General features: G+C 40.9%; 5 protein-coding genes across 8 annotated transcripts; 3 read left to right on the plus strand and 2 right to left on the minus strand.

The window, feature by feature from the left end:
• The first annotated feature begins 100 nt into the window (after positions 1–100).
• LOC124346168 (G-protein coupled receptor Mth2-like) lies at positions 101–2,717 on the plus strand. The gene is made up of 7 exons (XM_046798358.1): positions 101–1,243; positions 1,312–1,570; positions 1,641–1,688; positions 1,750–1,780; positions 1,842–2,011; positions 2,090–2,237; positions 2,312–2,717. The coding sequence occupies exons 1-7, from the start codon at positions 458–460 to the stop codon at positions 2,694–2,696; spliced, it is 1,827 nt and encodes a 608-aa protein (XP_046654314.1). The 5' UTR covers positions 101–457; the 3' UTR covers positions 2,697–2,717.
• Positions 2,718–4,679: 1,962 nt separating this feature from the next.
• Positions 4,680–9,263, minus strand: LOC124345450 (glutamate carboxypeptidase 2-like). Of its 4 annotated transcripts, XM_046798305.1 has the most exons (19): positions 9,143–9,263; positions 8,325–8,653; positions 8,081–8,185; positions 7,887–8,007; positions 7,498–7,789; positions 7,312–7,434; positions 7,070–7,253; positions 6,893–6,983; positions 6,696–6,804; positions 6,559–6,628; positions 6,364–6,486; positions 6,153–6,299; positions 5,919–6,087; positions 5,756–5,846; positions 5,579–5,683; positions 5,372–5,513; positions 5,231–5,315; positions 5,081–5,173; positions 4,680–5,009 (listed from the first exon to the last, which is right to left on the minus strand). In XM_046798305.1, the coding sequence occupies exons 3-19, from the start codon at positions 8,139–8,141 to the stop codon at positions 4,823–4,825; spliced, it is 2,193 nt and encodes a 730-aa protein (XP_046654261.1). In that variant the 5' UTR covers positions 8,142–8,185; positions 8,325–8,653; positions 9,143–9,263; the 3' UTR covers positions 4,680–4,822. The 4 variants fall into 4 exon arrangements, with proteins under 4 accessions (XP_046654261.1, XP_046654262.1, XP_046654264.1 ...); XM_046798306.1 differs by lacking the exon at positions 8,325–8,653 and having other exon boundaries at positions 9,143–9,223; XM_046798308.1 differs by lacking the exon at positions 8,325–8,653 and having other exon boundaries at positions 8,081–8,191; positions 9,143–9,158.
• LOC124346920 (BUD13 homolog) lies at positions 8,589–10,325 on the plus strand. Its single transcript, XM_046798416.1, has 2 exons — positions 8,589–8,783; positions 8,883–10,325. The coding sequence occupies exons 1-2, from the start codon at positions 8,671–8,673 to the stop codon at positions 10,273–10,275; spliced, it is 1,506 nt and encodes a 501-aa protein (XP_046654372.1). The 5' UTR covers positions 8,589–8,670; the 3' UTR covers positions 10,276–10,325.
• Positions 10,326–10,794: 469 nt separating this feature from the next.
• Positions 10,795–13,395, plus strand: LOC124348246 (follistatin-related protein 1-like). Its single transcript, XM_046798512.1, has 7 exons — positions 10,795–11,276; positions 11,612–11,642; positions 11,727–12,005; positions 12,088–12,328; positions 12,412–12,524; positions 12,596–12,659; positions 12,735–13,395. Exons 1-7 carry the CDS (start codon positions 11,205–11,207, stop codon positions 13,078–13,080), a joined length of 1,146 nt encoding a protein of 381 aa, XP_046654468.1. The 5' UTR covers positions 10,795–11,204; the 3' UTR covers positions 13,081–13,395.
• A 776-nt stretch (positions 13,396–14,171) lies between these two features.
• On the minus strand, positions 14,172–17,861 carry LOC124344698. The gene is made up of 10 exons (XM_046798242.1): positions 17,581–17,861; positions 17,443–17,526; positions 17,199–17,382; positions 16,898–17,140; positions 16,762–16,840; positions 16,497–16,703; positions 16,295–16,438; positions 15,325–16,240; positions 14,743–15,262; positions 14,172–14,673 (listed from the first exon to the last, which is right to left on the minus strand). Exons 1-10 carry the CDS (start codon positions 17,772–17,774, stop codon positions 14,404–14,406), a joined length of 2,841 nt encoding a protein of 946 aa, XP_046654198.1. The 5' UTR covers positions 17,775–17,861; the 3' UTR covers positions 14,172–14,403.
• Positions 17,862–18,485: the final 624 nt, after the last annotated feature.

The following is an 18,485-nucleotide window of genomic DNA, read 5'->3' on the forward strand; positions in this document are numbered from 1 at the left end:
TGGAAACGGGGAAACCCTGGCTGCGAAGTTGTGAAATCCTATAAGATGGTAGTGGACATTTCTCGACATCAGTAAGAAGTAAAACAGTGCCAGTGCCAGTGCAACGTCACTTTGCGCAAGGTAGCTAAGGCTAAAGTTAAACCATTTTCTAAAAAAATCGTGACTCATTAAATCCAGGATAAATGTAAGAACTATTACTGGAGAGGAAGAAGGAGATTCTAAGAACATCAGACCATAACTTTAATGATAAATTATTATACAGCGGGGGATTCCTGCATTCATAATTGTGCTTCATTATTGTGCAGCTCTTAAATGGAGCTTGCGGGTACTCGCAGAATTACCGTTTTCTGAATGAGCTAGCTGCATGTGAGAATAAAAAAAAATCTGATCCAGTACCAGATCAGCCTTCTCCAGAGTTATACCGTCCGGTTAAAACAGCTCTAAAAATTTAGAAGACATGTGGATTTTCGCAGTTCCGTTTTACCTTCGACGTATCAAGATAATAATAGGTTCAATGTTTTTGATTTCCTTATCGTTTACCTTGTGGATTCGGGTTGCAGTGATTGCCGAACCGACAACCAAATTTCCTTTTCATAGTTTGTGTTGCGATTCACATCAACTCTTGTCTGAAGATAAAAAATGTGTCGGCCTGGTGCTGGGTAGCGCCAACCCTTTAGAAGAATTAAATACCTACACATCTGAATTGGTGATGGACCCTTTATTTCAGTGTACTAATGTTGATGGTTCGAAACTGTTGTATTTCACTACCGGGGAAATATCACAGAACGGAACGATTGTCGAACCCTTTTCCAATCGAACAATTTTGAAAGGAGATTATTGCGTTCAGCCGTCGACGCAGATGGGATTGACCGCGGTCCTTTTCTGCCGCCGCCCAGTTCAAATTAGAAAGTGTTGTCCTTTGGGACAGTTAATCAATCGCACATCGATCGATCAATGCGTCGTTAGCAACAAAGACGAATCACCGTCACAACTGGCAGTGACGCACTTTCTCGAATCGACAGCAGCAGCCAATTATGGTGCGGATGACATCGTAGTTCAAGACAATGCTTCGCTCCAATGCGATTTCGATTACAACGTCTATTTGCCGGGCTACTTTATCGATCACGGATTTAAAGTCAGTCAGGAATTGGGTCTCTATGTCAAGAAGGCCTCTTACGGGCCCATCCGTCACTCGAAAAATTATTGCGTCGATAGCACTGTATATGCCAATGGGACGGAAGGCGTAAGTTTAATGTTATTCTTCTAATCGATTTGTTATGAAATTTGTGCACAATATTTTTATTCCTGCAGCCTATAGCAATGATTTGTCTGCCGAAAAGCTTCTACGTTATGCGGTGGCTTCTGAACAACGTCTACTCGATTTTCAACTTGATTTCAGCTGTTCTTTTGCTCATCACCTTCCTGGTCCACTTGCTGCTGGCCTCACTGAGAGAGAACATCCAGACCTACTCCATGCTCAGCTTCTTCGCTTGTCTGATTGTCATGCACTTCCAAAACGGCATATTTTTGCTCTCGAAGTACGAGCCGCATACCTGGTGCTTAAACAAAGGTGCGAAAAATGTGTCATATTACTGCCGTATTTTACTTAACTTGATGCTATTTGGACTCGGAAAGTTTAGCTTGCATAAGTGGTTATTTTCGGTACGCTTCATCCACTTGGATCACAGGTAAAAGAATAAAATTGACACGGAATCAGACAAATAATAAAACGGTTCATTTATTGCACAGTGATGGGATACAACATCTTCCGGCAATTAAGGTATGTAATAATAACTTACTACCAGCATGTCTTAAAGTAATACTACTGGAATTGTTTCAAGGACGAAGATGTCAAGAAGATTAAACAAACGCGAGCTAATGAAAGCTTACTTCTGTCGCTGCCTGTATGCCTGGGGATTGCCATTGGCTTTGATTTTGATTTCTCATTACTACAAGGAATACAACGGATGCCCAACCAAATTGAAACGCTGCTGGTCTTGCGATTCTGTCTGTAATGTCATAAAAATTACAGCATCGGTCAACATTAGTTTTAATTTGAAATATAACTCTTTCGCTATTACAAATATAGCTCGGAACCTTTCACAAGCGCCCAACATCGTCCTCCTGACCGGAAATTTAATCTTCTTCATTCCAAGTGCTGCGAAAATTTACAAGAGTCTAAGTTTTCTTCAGGGATCGGTTCCCAAACATGCGCTGAGTAAAGTGGAATCGAGCCGGTAATTATTTATGTCTCAAAAAATTACTTACACCGATGTGTAATCTTAAATTTTACCCTACTTTATTATTTTAGTATCCACACGATATTTCGGCTGTTCGTTCTCATGCAATTCTACACAGTTCCGAGAATTATTCAGTGGTTCGTTGACTCCGATCGAGCCCATCCCGAACTGTTGATGCTCTGCGCCACCATTTTCTTAATGATCGGCCCGTCCATCTTTTATTTGTTCGTTTGTCGACGCGGAACTTTGAACTTGATCAAAGCTCACGCGAGCAGTTTGATTTGTCGACACCGACACAAGTTCCCTTGGCTTCATTCGCAAACTTACCAAGTGAACAACGACGGCACTGCAACAAGTACCAGCAACTACTCCGCAAGATCAACAGTGAAGACTATTTCGTCAGGATTAGCTCAGCATCCAGCTAGCACTTATCGTCTCTACCCCATCGATAAATAATTCGGCATATTTTTAAATGGTGACAGGATGTATATTTATCCTACTTATTACACAATTTAGACGAAGAAACTAAAGCCAACTTATTATAAACGTGTAGTGTATGAAATTATGGGTCGTAGCACTTAGCCACATTAGTGATTGGAACATGAAATATTCTGTGCCGATTATAGACGTCATAGCCTCATTATAAATATTTTCTAATGAAAAAGCAATGGAATAGCGCGCAACTCGTGCAACTAGAATTCCTATACACAAAAATTTACATTGTTCTGCATACCGCATACCACTTAGTTAAGCGAAACGATGGCAGAAACACTAAAAGATCGGTTTCTCCTCTCGGCTTTATCGCCTTTAAGTACTTTATTTAAAGTTACCGGTGTTTTCGTGAATGAAAACTCTGGTGCTAAATGGAAACGGCGTCTTTACCGTTTCTGGACTTTTTTCTTGCTCGTTTTGGCAATTCAGAGCAACATCTACATATTCGTCAGGCGCACACTAATAATAGATTTTTTTTTCGGTAGCCAAGAAATAAACGTCGATAGATTTATTCAATTTCTCGTGAATGAATTAATTCGACTTAGCTCACTAGTTTCCGATATAATTGTTCACCTTAGTTTGGTTTTTAAAATCTGGCCATCGGTAACATTGTTTTTGGAAACCCTGGAGACCGTCGATTTAAATTTCGGACGACCAAACTTGTCGCCAATAAAACGTTATTCCATGTATGGACTCATATATCTCCTTTTCACGGTTGGATAAATTTTTTTTTTAAATTTACAAAACCAGTGACTGTGATTTTAATTTTCAAAGATAATTTTAAATTGGATATTGTCGATCTATTGGCATTTCAACCATTCAACTCGTCTGGTGCATTGGCCAGAAATGTTTCAGAATTTGATCAGACTTTTCTCAAACCAAGGGTAATTTTTATTAAGATCGTATTCATCATATAGTTTCGATCGATTTAATTTATGGTAGTGAATCATCAAATAATTTTTTTTTTTTACAGTTTCACTGTGTTTCCTGTATGGATATTCATCATTTGCGGTAAACTGTATTTAATGCTCAACAAGAAGTTGACAGATACCTTGGAGATTTATGCTATGGTGAGGAATAGTGGAGCTGTTCCAAGTCAAATTATAGCCCAACGGACCTTTGCAAGTCTACAATCTCTGAAAAAACTTTATGAGGCAGCGGACCTCCTTCATCATCACTTTAGTACAATATTAGCAGTAAACTGCTTCCTGACATTTGTCACAATGCTAACGTCTTCTTACTACGCCATCGAATTTATTCAACGTGGTTACGTTGTCATTGTTTGCTGGGAGGGCAGTGACGTTCTTGACGCTTTTATTCGTTTCTGGCTCATCTGTCATATGAGTGATCAGATTAGGGAAAGTGTAATTACAATCTAAATATCTGATATTTCACTAGGATTTAAATCGCCTTATTTTGAAATAGACCGCAGAATGTATTAGCGTTCTTCGCAGCCTACGGGACACGAGAAACGAAGAGAATTCGAGCGAGTGTAATAAGGTATAATGGAAATAACGATTTCAGGATAACATCGCTAATAACTTTGAATTATAATTTTTTTATATAATTAAAATGTTTTAACAGGTTACTTCTTATATAATCGAAATATCACAGATGAGCAAAAATCTAGAAAGACAAAACCTTAAAGGAATTTTGTCATTGTCCAAGCGTCTTATTATTCCAGTAAATTGGCAATTCGTATAGCGTATTTATTAGAAAATAACTAAACACAAAATTATTTATTTAGACTTTGGAGATTATTTTCACGTATCTACTGATCATCTACCAGTTTAAAAGTGCGGACAAGTGAGCCACTTAAACGCTTACCTGCAAATTGTAACTGAAAATGGCTTGCTGGTTGGCCGAAAGGATTAAAGCCAATTTGTTTGTGTATCGCCAGCGAAGAATTTGAGTTTCAATACATTTAAACTAACAGCACACACATACTAGAACGTACGAAATTGAATTTATTTTCAAAATTTGGAAATTAAACTACAGACAAAATAGAGGTTAGTGTTCATGCATAGCAAAAGGCTATATCGTTCATCTTAAAACATTAAAACAGGATACGTGTGTTTAGAGGGATCACTTTAGAATCCTTCGCGGAGAGAATCAGCCGCAGCTCCAATCAAAAAAGAAATTGCGGAAAGGTGTTGCTTAATTTGGCGCCAAGTATTGGATTCCGTCCGGTTACCAACGGTCTTGAATAAATCTACCAAGCCCGCAAAGGTGTCACTTGAGTATTTATCCACCGAGCTAGGAGCGAATACGATGTGACTGCCAAAGGAAAAACATTACGAGACAATTACAACGCAATCCTCGAATTATATTTATTGTTATGTCCATACTTGAACTCCGGACGTCCGGGGAGACCGTGAGGATCGACAAACCCTCTTTCGAGTTGTATCAATTGATCGTTGATTTTACGAATGGCTAACGGACTAGAGAACAAATTTTCAATTAAAATTTAATCAAATCCCCTTAGCGTTAGCGCTTACTTGCTCCTGTCCAAACGTGGTAAAATGGTGTCAGTGAAATATTCGGTGGAATTCCTGAAATGTGCAACGGCTTTCCTGAAATATTCTGAGAAGAAATGGTTAATTAACCTAATTAAAACAATTTCGACGATTCTGTGTTACCGAAAGTGGCTCCGTTAGCGGCTGCCAAGCTTTTGTATCTTGACTCGATTTTGTCAAGATCTTTTTCCAGAAAATTGGCGTAACTCACAACGTCAAATGGAAGAACCACCGACTCACTGAGATTCAAGGTCAATTCCGTCATCTGAAATGTTAAGAATTTTCTTGACGGTTGCATCATCATTTAAGTTAAATAAAGTGCCCACATACCAGCCGAGCAACGGCAAGGTGAAAATGAAATCCCGGATCCATTAAATTAGCAACCGCGTGATAGGTCTCGTAGAGAGTGTGATAAAGGGGGTAAGATCCAGCTTTCTATCCAGTAGAAAATTATCGTCGATTAGCGCAAAGTTAAAATTATTTGTCGTACTGGCCACAAAATATTACCTCCTGATAGTCGTAGTATAAATCGACACAAGGAACGCCCAGAACATGGCTGAAAACGGTGTAATCACTTCCGCTTCCTAAATTACCTATGCTACACTCGTTGGCCCATAAAATATTGAAATCAGATTCGAATAACAAATTAAAGTAGAAACGTATAACTTACCGTGGTTGGGTAGGATCGTTGAGATCAGGATTGGCCCACAGCCAAGTATCGAAAACAGTTTTGCGTCCGGCTTCCACTTCCGCTGGATTAGGATTGGGCACCACTTTGGCCGCCTCTCTGATTGCAGAGTATAGCGAAGGCACTGTTTGACTCTTTAAGGTGTAATTTCCTTTTGATACAACGTAAAGGTCAGCACTGATTTTGTGTTTTGGGGGATTGACGGTTACCAATTACCTTCCATTGCGGAATCGACATTAATGTACGCCACTGCACGTTGAATGAGCACCTTTGCGTGTTCTTCGGCCCATTCGTACGAGCCTATCATGCCGTATTCTTCAGCTCCCCATCCGCAAAACATTAATGTTCGCCTTGGACGCCAACCTATAATGCACATCGTTGTGTGACTGCAACTACAGAGCAATTAACGCATATTAGATGTTATTACCTGATTGCATTTTGATGTTGCCGAAAGTGCGAGCCATTTCTATTAAAACTGATGTCCCACTGGCCGGATCAATGCCTCCAAGAGTCCACGAATCCATGTGATTGCCAACTAACACGTACCTGTCTTTAATAATTCAATCCCAAAATAAATGGTTTTGGATTATCAGCAAAATAATTGTGTCAAAAATGAGTTTACCTGGTTCTTCTCTACCGTATAAAATTCCAATCGTATTGTAAGCTGTAGCTAGTTTGTGGGTCATTCTTACCTAATTGAATTGGGAAAACGTTTGTTAAAAAATTATTTCCCAAATTACCAATTTATTTTCGAGCTACCTGTAATCGAACTGACCATTTCCTTTGGGTGAATTTCGACCCCAAAAAGTAAGTTGTATTCAAACCACCTTGCCAGTCTTCCGGTGCAGGATTTTCTGTAGACATGGACCTAATAAAAATAAGAATGGAAATGAAATTCATTGACTATATTTGTATCAAAGGTTGTTGGCACAACAAATATGTCGACGCCCACACACCTTAACAAAACTTCTGCCTCGTCGTATCCGATAGGCTGAACGGGAATTTTGGGTAGTGGAGCTTCAGCTTCCGGCAGTCTGTAAGCGCCCTCTTATAACGCAAATATAACTGTTTTGTTAGTCTTATTGTGTTATTATTACTCTTGTTACATCCGCTCACTATACAGCTTTATATACCTAAGGCCGGGTACAGAGGGGTCAAAGGGTCTCCGTAACCCAACAGAACTGAACCACTTTGAACAGCCATGCCCGGAAGTCGCGTTGTGTTGGGATAGACAGATGTGCGCCCTTCCGGGGCGAAATCTTTGGGATCAGAAAAGAGTATCACTCCAAGAGCTCCTCCATCTTCGGCGGATTTCACCTATGCAAATGTCAAATGTTAGTAATAATTCAATACATTTTTAAAAATAATTAATTACGATATTGCCACGAAAAATCGCTCCATATCGAGCAATCACAATTCGACCACGAATGTCAATGCCGAGAGATTTCAAGTACTCAAAATCTTGTTTCCGACCATAATTTGCGTAAATGAGTTCCCCCTATGAAATGGTGTAATTAAATAAAGTGTCATCAATAAAGCACAGATAGAAATTTAATTTCACCTCGACGGTTCCGTTAGCTGAATAAGCGTTAAAATTGGGTTGAACTAACGGAGAGAATTCTTCGCTGGAAAAGAGTGGCGTCTGACGTCCTGAGGTGGTGAAGTTCACCTTGCCGTTGGAGTCGAGTAGCGAGACCTGATTGGGGTTGCTCATGTCTGGGTAGGAAAGCAGCACCTTGTAAGGAACCAATTGAACTTCGTCTAATCCTCCCTCGACGAAACGATCGCGCACCCAACTAGCCACTTCCAAATCCTGTGGAGTCCCTGCTAAATTCGGTATACTGCTCAAATATCTGTGAAAATCAAATTGGTACGTACCAAATTGGTAATTGGTTTAAATTAGAAAATGAGTTAAATGTTTGTTTTGATTAGCGATGATGTTGGACCTACTTGAGATATTCGCCAATATTTGATGCACTGAGCTCCTCCATCAAAGTGGCAGACATTTTCGCCTTCTGAGGCGACACGTCGTCTCTATCATTGCCGATAGCGTAACGACCGATGAGAATTCCTTTGTCAGGTGGAAAGATTGAAAGATTAAGTCAAACCAACACATACAGTAACATTTCAAATGATTACGATACCTATGATGAGACAAATTACAGAAGCCGTACAAATTAAAATCCAGTTGGGTTTTTGCGCCATCGTTTCGCTGCGATCACTTCTCCACACCCTTCCGTTCTCGTTTACTGTACCTCAAATAATAACGACGGTTTGAAAAGAAACAGGTTAATAAATAGCTGAAAATATGACAATGAAAGCACGGGAAGTGCGGGTAGAAAGTCGGGTTTGAGATTGCGTGTTCCATATGCAGCGGCACGCAAATACCTGGACAGTAACTAAGGTGATTTGACAAGCCAACCAGACCATCGGTTGGCTTGTGGTTTAACCAGGTTTAACAAAGACAGGTCGCTTGCTTAACTGACGGATGACTCTTCTCCATGTAAAAAAAAAAATGTAAACGCCATAGGCAATGAATACATTTGTTTAAAATCACTATTACACAAATCTATTTTTAAAAACAATTTTTTTTCTTTTAGAAAACTTCCCGATAGATGGTGTATAGTTTCATGCGTTAACCATAGGTGGAGCTTGTGTTCATGTTTCGTGTGAAAGCGTTGACAAACGCGAGGGATTACGGTTTTGTAAATATTCCCCTGAAATTGTTGTAAAAATGAGTGCTCCTATGAGCAAATTAGAATATCTGAAAAAGTACATGTCCTCTTCGAAAAAAGAAGAAAATAAAGTCAAGAAAAAGAAACTCAGGCCCTTACTGAAAGCCAAAGGGTAAGTCAGGTTTTGTGAATTTTAGACACACACATCATTTTCTCATTTTAACTTAAGCTTTTTCTCAATCTAGTCAATTAATTTTCATTTACTTATTAGGGGCATCAAGATTGTTGATGAAGAAATAGATTTGAGGAAGATAGCTGCAGGATACGAGAAAGATGAAGACCAAATTGACAACCAAGAAGATGCTCCTCTGGTGGCTGGGGTTGTCGATAATCGTTCCATAGAAATGATAACCAAACAAGACTTTGTGGAAAGTTCAAAGTGGAAGAGACTTGGTGTGGATGAAAATGACAAACCAAAATCCATGTCTAAATCAAGTGATCGAGATATTGATTCAATTGACAGTCACTTACCGAGGAAAGATTCCACTGCCTTGAAACGACCAATCACAGTGAAGAAAGAAAGACATGATTCAGATTCAGATCCCAGTCCTCCACGTAGAAGACATGATTCTGATTCAGATGCCAGCCCACCTAGAAGAAAGCGCCATGATTCAGACTCTGATCCAAGTCCACTTAGAAGAACGAGAAAAGACTCTGATCAAAGCCCACCACGAAAACGTCACGATTCAGACTCAGATGCTAGTCCTCCTCTAAGAACAAGGAAAGACTCGGATCAAAGCCCACAACGAAAGCGGCACGATTCAGACTCGGACCAAAGTCCATTAAGAAGGCGTAAAGGCTCTGATTCCGACCAGAGTCCACCAAGAAAGCATCAAAATGCTGACGGTGATCTCAGTCCTCTGCGGCGGAAGAAAAACGTTGATTCCGGTGCCCAAATGCGCATCAAACCCGATCCAGACGGAGACCTCAGCCCTGAGCGTCCTAATAAATCAACATCACGCAGCGGAGGAGCTTCGGAGAAACTGACCAAAACCCTAGATGGAAAGATGGCCGGCCTTCAGACTGGCAGAGCTTTGCGTGAGGAGACTGATGCATTACGCAAGAGAGAAGAGGAAGCCTTCCGCAAAATGGACAAATCACTCACTGGGCAGAACGCCACGACTGCCATCCGAGCTGGCAAGCTGCGCCAAATTGAAGCCAAGCAACAGGTTGATAAAGAAAAAGCCGAGAAGATTGCCAAGCTCCAAGAAGCTTACCAAAAATGGAACAAGGGTCTTAAACAAGGAGAAACGCATTCGACGCAAGTTGCCGAAGCCATTCACGAAATGTCCAAACCGCTGGCTCGTTTCGCCGATGACGAAGATTTGGAAAGGTTGTTACGCGAACAAGATCGTGAAGGTGATCCCATGGCTGCTTACATGGCCAAGAAAAAGGTCAAGAGCGGTGGTGACGGCAAGGGGAAAGCCGCTAGACCTGTCTACAGGGGCCCTGCTGCTGCTCCCAATCGTTTCGGTATACTACCCGGCTACAGATGGGACGGGGTTGACCGCTCGACTGGCTACGAGAAGATGTACTTTGAAAAACAAAACAACGCCGTGGCTCTTCAGGAGGAAGCCTACAAATGGAGTGTATCCGACATGTGATTCAGATGATGAATTTACCTTGACTGAATAAAGCCATGCAATTACTTTTAGTAGCCAATGATGCCTGTCCTTGTTTTTAACATTTCCCTTTTTATTACCTCGACGGAATGGGGCCCATCCATCAACATTCAAAATTGCAGGGGTTTTTTTCAGATTCAACGTGAGGCGCACGCGGAGGAAATTCCATGCAGATGGCGTCAACACTTTGCACAATTTCGGAGTCGCGACTCTACCAGCAGTTCGTGAAAGTTGCCCAACCCATGTTGTAGAGGAGGTGCGGCTATTCATGAATCGTCCGTCGTGGTTGAATCGGAAAATTCTATCCGGAAGATGACACCCTTTCCGGCCTTGGCTGCCTTCAAATCATTTTTCTTCTGTTGTTCAGCAGCAGAAAAAGAAAAGAAAGAAAAGGCGTTGGGGTCGTTTATGTTGAGTCTGTCGAGTGCGCTATGGCCAGATGGCGCTTTGGCTGAGTGTGTCGAAAGAGAAGGGAGGAAGGTCACGGCACGAAGTGGGCCGGCCGTTTTCAGGTGTGCCCTGTTGTCCGTGTTGTCTATGTTTCGGGGCTTTCTCTCTTCTCTTTTTCTTGTGTTTAGTCTCCTCCTTTTTGATTCCCAGTTTATCCAGACCTTCTCTCTTCGCCGTCTCATTCTCTTTCTCTCACCACTGCTAAAGCCATTGGGCATTGGCTCGCACGACGAGACGAGAAAACATCACATCTCTTTTCGTCTTTTGAAAGTACCTACGCAGCCGCTCTTCTCCGAGCTTCAGTCTTGGTCGTAGCCCACCTGGTAACACGGCCGCTGCTGGTGCTCCGTCTTGTACCTCTTTGCTGTTGACTCTCTGGGTTTTTTGCCATTGTTGTGAAACGAGAAGAAAATCCAGATTTGCAATTATAGAACTGTCGGATTGTTGTGCAGACGTGAAAAATGCTGCGGATACTCGGCCTCGTTTCCCTCTTTTGCATCCTCTTCCAAGCTGCTTTGGCATCCAATTCTGAGGTAAGCACAATCTTTCGAAAGAGTATTTTATTTTGTTTTCCCATTTCTTCTAAAAAAGGATAGGCTTATTTATCTCAAGACGGTCACCAGTAAATCCTGTTAGGAATTTGTGTTTTTTTTTCTCCTCCCAAGCAGTGATGGCTTCTATGATACGGGTGAAAATTCTAATCTTCTTCACGGCCTGGTCGTCACGTTAAATCTTTTTACTTTGACCCATCTGTACAGTCGAAATCTTTTTTTTTTCGTATGGAAATGTGATGGTTTGTTTTGTGTATACTTGTGTGGGTTACTTATTCCCTTCTCTGTTTCTTTTTTTTCTTTTTGTGTTGGTGTAGGAAAATGCGCTGGATATGAGCTTGGGCGAAGGTACAGTAAACACAAAGCATTCTATCTCGACAGAACGTTTTGAGTTGTCTAGAAATTTATTGATGGGATCTTGACGATGAATAGATGAATGCAGTATGATGGTATGCCGGGCTGGAAGAGAGTGTAAGGTGGGTGCCGATGGCGAGGCTGCTTGCGCTTGCCTGGCCACTTGTCCGGATCATTTTGTCCCCGTCTGCGGCAGCAACAATCAATCCTACGATAACTTTTGCTTGATGCATCGTGATGCCTGTTTGACGGGCGTTCACATCAGTCTCAAGAAAAAGGGATACTGTTCCAACAAGTCGATCAAGAAAAAGTCCAGCAAAAAGGATAAACTTAAAGATGAAAATCACTTTGAGCCAGGTAAGTTTTATTCAATATTTATTCTTTTCGTGATGGACAAAATATTCAAATGCTGTGTTGTTTTATTGGGGGGAAAATCCAGTGGTGTGTTTCCAATGGGAAAGGGATGCTCTACGTCGCCAAATCATCAACTACTTCCGGCATCATACCGCCGACCAGAGCTGGTACCGACCAGACTTGAAGAGTTACGAAAAGCAGTTTGCCCGTTTCTTCATGTGCGATACCACCAAAGACAACTTTGTCGATGCCAACGAATTAGCCGCTTGCGTGACTGAAGTCCCTTTCGCTCTGCGAACCACGGCCGCCACCAACGAGCTGGTCAAGTAAGTTTCGTCTTAATTTAAAAAAAAGCCAGCTTTATTCCATTCATGGAAAACATTGTTTTATAATTTGTTATACTTGTTAGAGTGTTGTGTGTCGACGCCATAATCGATTCAGCCGATACTAATTCCGACTGGCGGTTGGACTTTGAAGAGTACAAGACTTTGATGGATTCTAGTTTCCAGCCGAAAGAAAAGCGTGAGTTATTTGAGACTTGTTTTGTGTAAAAATCGAGTTTTCTTTCATTGCTTTCCATTTCCATTTTATAGTGTGCTCTTTGGAGGGCAAAAAGTACGAGGACGGCTCCCAAACAAAAGTCGATTGTAATGACTGGTCAGTTTATTTTAACGTTATAGACTTTTAACGCGTGTGGAATGGCGATTTCATTGAGTACCGTTAATAAATTAGTGTCTGCGCCTGCGGCAGCTGGGTGTGCTCTTCCAAGAAGTGTGACGAAGAGCTGAACGAAATCGACGACCTGGATGAAGACGAAGATTTGGACGATGAGTTGGACGAAGCTGAGGACCAGAGCGAAGACAGCACCAAAGACGAAGTCAAGATTCTCAAAATTGAGGAGGATATCGACCTGAAAATCGACGATCCGGATGAGGATCAGCCACCAAAGATCAACTCCGACGATGACGACGATATGGACGACGAAGAAGACGAGGAAGATGATGAAGAAGAAGATGAAGAAATCGACGTGGAGCCAATCAAGAAATCATCTAAAAACAAGAAGAAGAAATTGACGTAATTTTTTGGGTCTATTAAGTCTTCTTCTGTTTAGCTTTTTTCCCATAGTTAGCTTCTGCTTTTAACGACGTCGTCGCGTGCCATTTATGGGGAGCTACACTCTGCTGTCCTCATACTTTACGTACATTTATTTTTTTAATTTCTACATTTTTTAAAAGCCCCAATTGTCAGTGCGTTTTCTCGCCTGGTGCTGACATTTACGAGTTAATTTTCTTTGTCTTTATTCCACCATCGAGCTAACATAACACCTGGGTTAAATTCCACTTGACGCTTTCGTCCCTACGGCGCTGTACAATACATTCCCCCGGCAATCGAAGTTCTACGCTCCTTGATGTCGAGTCAGCTGCATATTTTTTCTCGGATAATACTCTCCTAGTTAAAGGCGGACATTGATGCATCGATCGGCTGGCGAAACAACAGCATCGCCGGTGAATGGGTGGGGATGTATCCGTGCCCTGAAAGGCGGCCCCTTCGACCAGCTCACGCTCATTTCGTTTGTCACCTAGGTTTGGTGTTGCGACGAGTAATATATACTGTGTTATCTGATAGAGACAGTCTCACAGAGAAAGCAGAATATTTAACAAGTCTATTTCGGGTTTGGTTTAACCTTATTTATTTATTTCGGTGTGTAGTCAGAATTAGTTTTTGTGGCCGACACATGTTTTCACAGTGAATAATAGAATCTGTTTCGCTTTTTTTTTGTAAGTTTGTGTGGGCGGGTGAGATTTCCTTTAAAGGAGACTGTACCTTTTTGGCGGCGTCGTGATCTCTTCTTTATTTAAGAGAAAATGGGCGATGTTTAAATTAAATAACCACCATGGCAGTAGCCATGGGAAACGGGCGAAGAAGAAGAGTCCCGAGTTGCCAAAACACGCAAACCTCTTGGTCATTATTGCCCCTGGATACGCAAGCCTGTTTCATCGTGAATGAGTGAATGCACGATGATTGCTTGATAAGAATACGGGAACGATTGCAATTGAGGGTCTAGTATTATTAATGCAAGTAGAAATAGTTGTGTGTGTGTGCAAACCTTGCACGCAGATGTTGATCATGCATTTAGCTAGATTGCTTGAAATGGTCTAAACAACAATATATATCCTTGTGCTTTATTCGCATTTCTTTCACTTTTCATTACTGGGTTGGACGCCTTTTCAACTTAAAAAACATTTCATGGAACGGATTGACGTAAAAACTGGGACACTGTGAGACGAGACGGGTTTCAAATGTCATTTTGGACCTTTCCACACTTCTTTGTAAATGACTAATGCGAATAAACTTGAACTAGAAAGAAAAGAAAATCTCTGTGCAGAAGCAGAGAATAAACTTAGACCGGCTGATTAGGGGAAGGAGAACACCACATGTCTCTTAGCTGACTGACGCTTAAAGGCGTGCCCATTTCTTCCGGATGGTCACTGTCCAGTTTGGCTCTCTTTTTTGGCGTTGGCAACTGGCGTGACCCACATTCCTCCAGACTTTCTGTCTCTAGATCCCAGGGTTGAGCGTGTTTGAGATGGCCAAAAGATGAGTTTGCCTCCATGTCCTCGACTTGCGACTCCTGTTCTTCATTATTCATTTCGTGGCAGTAGCGAAGCATCTACAGATAACACGAGAGAGAGAAAATTTACTTTAGACTCTAGCGATAATAGGTTATAAAAATTCCTACTTTGATGGTTTGGCGAAGAGTTGGAATCCGATTACAAAGCGTTTCCACGGGCAGCGTAACGAGTTCTTTTGCGTCAAAGTGCTGGGCGATTAACGGCGCAGTCACGGCATTCAATTGCGGAATATGGAGTAAACGTTTGGCTTCGGTACTGAGCGGCTGCAGATGGGATTCAATGTCTTGATTAATCTCGTCTAATGCAACGTCTTTGATGATGAACGCCACTTGATGATAATTTAGGGCTATGCGTGGTTTCAACAGAAACCGGGTCTCAGTCTTCTTGCGATCTTTCTTCTCGTAGAATCGGGCTAGTCCAGCGAGAGAATGCCACTGTACAGGCGGTTTGGACGAGCTGATCACACCTGGGGCCAATATTATCACCCAGCATTTCGTGCATTTGAAACTGGCTGTCAAAATTCTCAAACGGGTTTCCTCAAACTTTTCTTGTTCGTGCACGATCAGCAGGGCTGTGTTTGCACTTAACAAAACATCGGGTTGATACTTGGAAATGTAGCCCAAAAATCTAAAGCGAAATAAAATGTAATGATTAGAATTGTCCATTACAATGATAGTCTAATTATTTACTCGTAATCGCATTCATGAATTATGAAGATTCCAGAATTATCATCTGCTTCAATAGCTTCCATAAGTTCTGCATTAGTCGCCAAATGTGAAGATAAAACCAATGGAAGAAGAGGCTCGATCGATCCAGAATTATCATCTTCGATATCTGCAACTGAAATTCGGTCGATTTCATTGGTAATAATTGGACTCTTACTAAAGTCTTCTTCTTCTTGGCTCTCTTCATCAGAAAGTTGTGAAACAAAACAGGACTCGCCGGGAGGTTCGATCGGAATTACATCATGAATATGAAGGAGGAGCTCATCTTGAGAATTGATTAAAGGTTCTTTGTTGGCAGTCGATTCGACTTGTTGTTCGATAAAGATTTCAGAACCGTCTGAATCATCAGAGTCATCAACTTCGGGCTCCTTGAAAGGAGATGAATCTAAAAGGTGACCTGTGGATGACATTGACACGGGACAGGTTTGCTGGTCAGGAATGTTCTCCGCATCTCCCAGGCGAACTGGTCTGCTAATCTCTATTGCCTTTTGAGTAATTTGAGCAAATTGCCTGTCCATCTCTACCGTCGACAGCCATTCGTAATGGATGATGAGAGAAAGCATACTGGGAGGAAAGCTTTTGGACACTTGTTCCGCGACGAAGACGGGATAATTACCACTCGGTAAAAACGACCCTTCAGATTCAGGACACTCAATTTGCGGATCCACCTGGCACTGGACGTCGACGCTAGCCAACAGACGTTCAATACGTTCAGCTATAATGTTTGAATGACGATATAGGCGAATCCAAATTTTGCTATTGCCATCTTCGCTGAGCTGATGTAACACAAGCTCCTTTAATTTCACCAGTTTAGGATGACACTCGTCGAATCTTTTTGGACGAAGCCGCAAGAGTTGCAATATTAAAGTCTTGTAGTCACCTGTTTCAATAACGGAATAGATAAGTGAATTTTTTTTTCAAATTAATAATTTACTTTTGAGAACCGCTTCGTGGGTTTTTTCAAAATTCGCAAGTGTTCCGTAAGCAATATCGTAGTCTATGTTCAAAAAAATTTCGAGCGATTTGTTCACTCCATGCAAACTCAGCAAAGCGGGTAATATGTTTTTCAATATTCTCCCTGTAATTGTTTTATTTTAATTAAAATGTTCGATTTTGCTTTAACGTTAAAATTGTACCATGATTAGTTTTGCCACCGGGATCTGAATTGTTTTTTGCAATCGCCTCCTGTAATTTCAAGAGATAATGGCGGGTAGTTGTGGGCTCGATAACCGAATGAGATTCCTTCAACAGATCCTCAATGAGCGGAGAGTTTGAATCCTTTAAAATTTGCAAGCATGTCGATAGGTGTTCCTCCATTAAGTGTACGGAATTGACCGCAAAACCTGCCAAACTGATATTAATAAATGCTTCACAGCATAACGAAAAACATAATAATAAAACCTGGCAATTCTAGAGTAATGCGCTCGATGTTGATCGACGTCTGGTCCGATTCTGTAGCATGTTCGTCGCTATTTATGACCTACAAATTGTGCCTCAGTTAAATTTACCGTTTATTATAATACGATAATGAGTTTACCTCTAAATTAATTCCCCCACCGGGATTGTCAAGTACCGACCCCTTCGCTTCACCATCTGAAACGATGTTTAGATCTTGAACTTGACTAGCAAGCTCTAAAAGGTAATCACAGGATGGTGTTTCAGGATAAGAAATTTCTTTCAAATTCAGTTTGAGATTGGCTAGTGAAAGACAAACTTGAGGCGGGAAATTTTCATTCGATATGGCAGGTAGCAGACGAGACGGGTTCATTTTCAGAGGGTCCTAGTTGAAATATAATAGTTAAGATGGTAAATTTTGCAATAACAGAAAAATATTATACATCAAACTGCAGTGGTTGACATGCAATGTTTTTTGCTTCTTCGTACAAAGTATTGACAGGAAAGCTCTCTTCACAAATAAGACCACTGAAAGGCTCACATTTCGCTATCTGGAGATCTTTTGTAGATAATATTTCAGGGTTGAAATCCCAATTATCTGTAAACTCTGTGTTTAAGTTTGGGTCCCTGTAATATTCAATCTTACACAACTTCAATTTCTGGTAAAAAATGTGTAAGAAAACTTACAGCCGAGGAGGAGTAAGGGCAAAGTTTAAAGTAACTTCTGCATCATCACGATGACTACCATGCTGGAAATAATTCTCTTCTAGCCTGATAGAAATTGTTATAAGATATATCAGTTTTTAATTATAAAAAATATAGTACATTGTGATTTCCAAATCAGATTGTTGCTTGAAGAACTGTTGATAATCAACTTGACTTATCACGTCAGTTTTGGTCCAAGTTGGTCGTAACATACTGGTGCATTTTTCGTGCATAGACTTCAATGTTGATGAGTAAAGATCTTTAAACTGATAGTCACCACATCCAAATGTAGGATTGATAACAGTCTTTTTCATTTTTAACCAAAACAGTGTCTTTGTTAACACTAAAAATGAAATGAAATACAAACAGACTTATTCAAGGTAACATAACTCCACGTGTGATTTGAATTTCAGACGTATTAAACGTTTACCGACAGATGGCGAAAGCATTCAGTGGGTATTGTTCTCATTCTTGGCAAAAGATAGAGATCGCGAAGATCGGTCGTGCAGCTTGGCGCCTTCTTTGATAACGTGTTCGTGACTTTGGTCACTTCGTTCCTCAGAAAATTAGTTGGATTGTTGGAAATGTAAATCAGTGGAGAATTGAAGTCAATTTTTTCTTTCTCAGAGAATGAATTCTGTATGTGAAAGGTTCCCTAATGAATTCAGTTGAGTTTGATGCCTTAAAATTTGTCTTATTCCTTCTCAATTTCTGAAACGTAGGACGTATATAGCCTTCATTAATTTCTTTCTTTGATAAGTGCACGTGTGTCGTATGGCCTTTTGATTTGATTTAACTTAAAGTTCAGACATGTTCTACAATTTTCTTGTTTATTTCACACTAACCACCTGCTTCTTTTTTGTATCTGTAGGCAAGGTGTTCATTTTAGACAAAGAATTAAGAAGAAGTCCATGATCATTGATCAGTTACATACTACAATGCAAGATATACACAACACGACAACACGAGTAAGGTAAACAAGTAACAGTATCCTTTACAAGGTTTTGACAAAACACTGCATAAAT

This window comes from Daphnia pulicaria, chromosome 1, assembly GCF_021234035.1.
Source record: "Daphnia pulicaria isolate SC F1-1A chromosome 1, SC_F0-13Bv2, whole genome shotgun sequence".
Taxonomy (NCBI): domain Eukaryota; kingdom Metazoa; phylum Arthropoda; class Branchiopoda; order Diplostraca; family Daphniidae; genus Daphnia; species Daphnia pulicaria.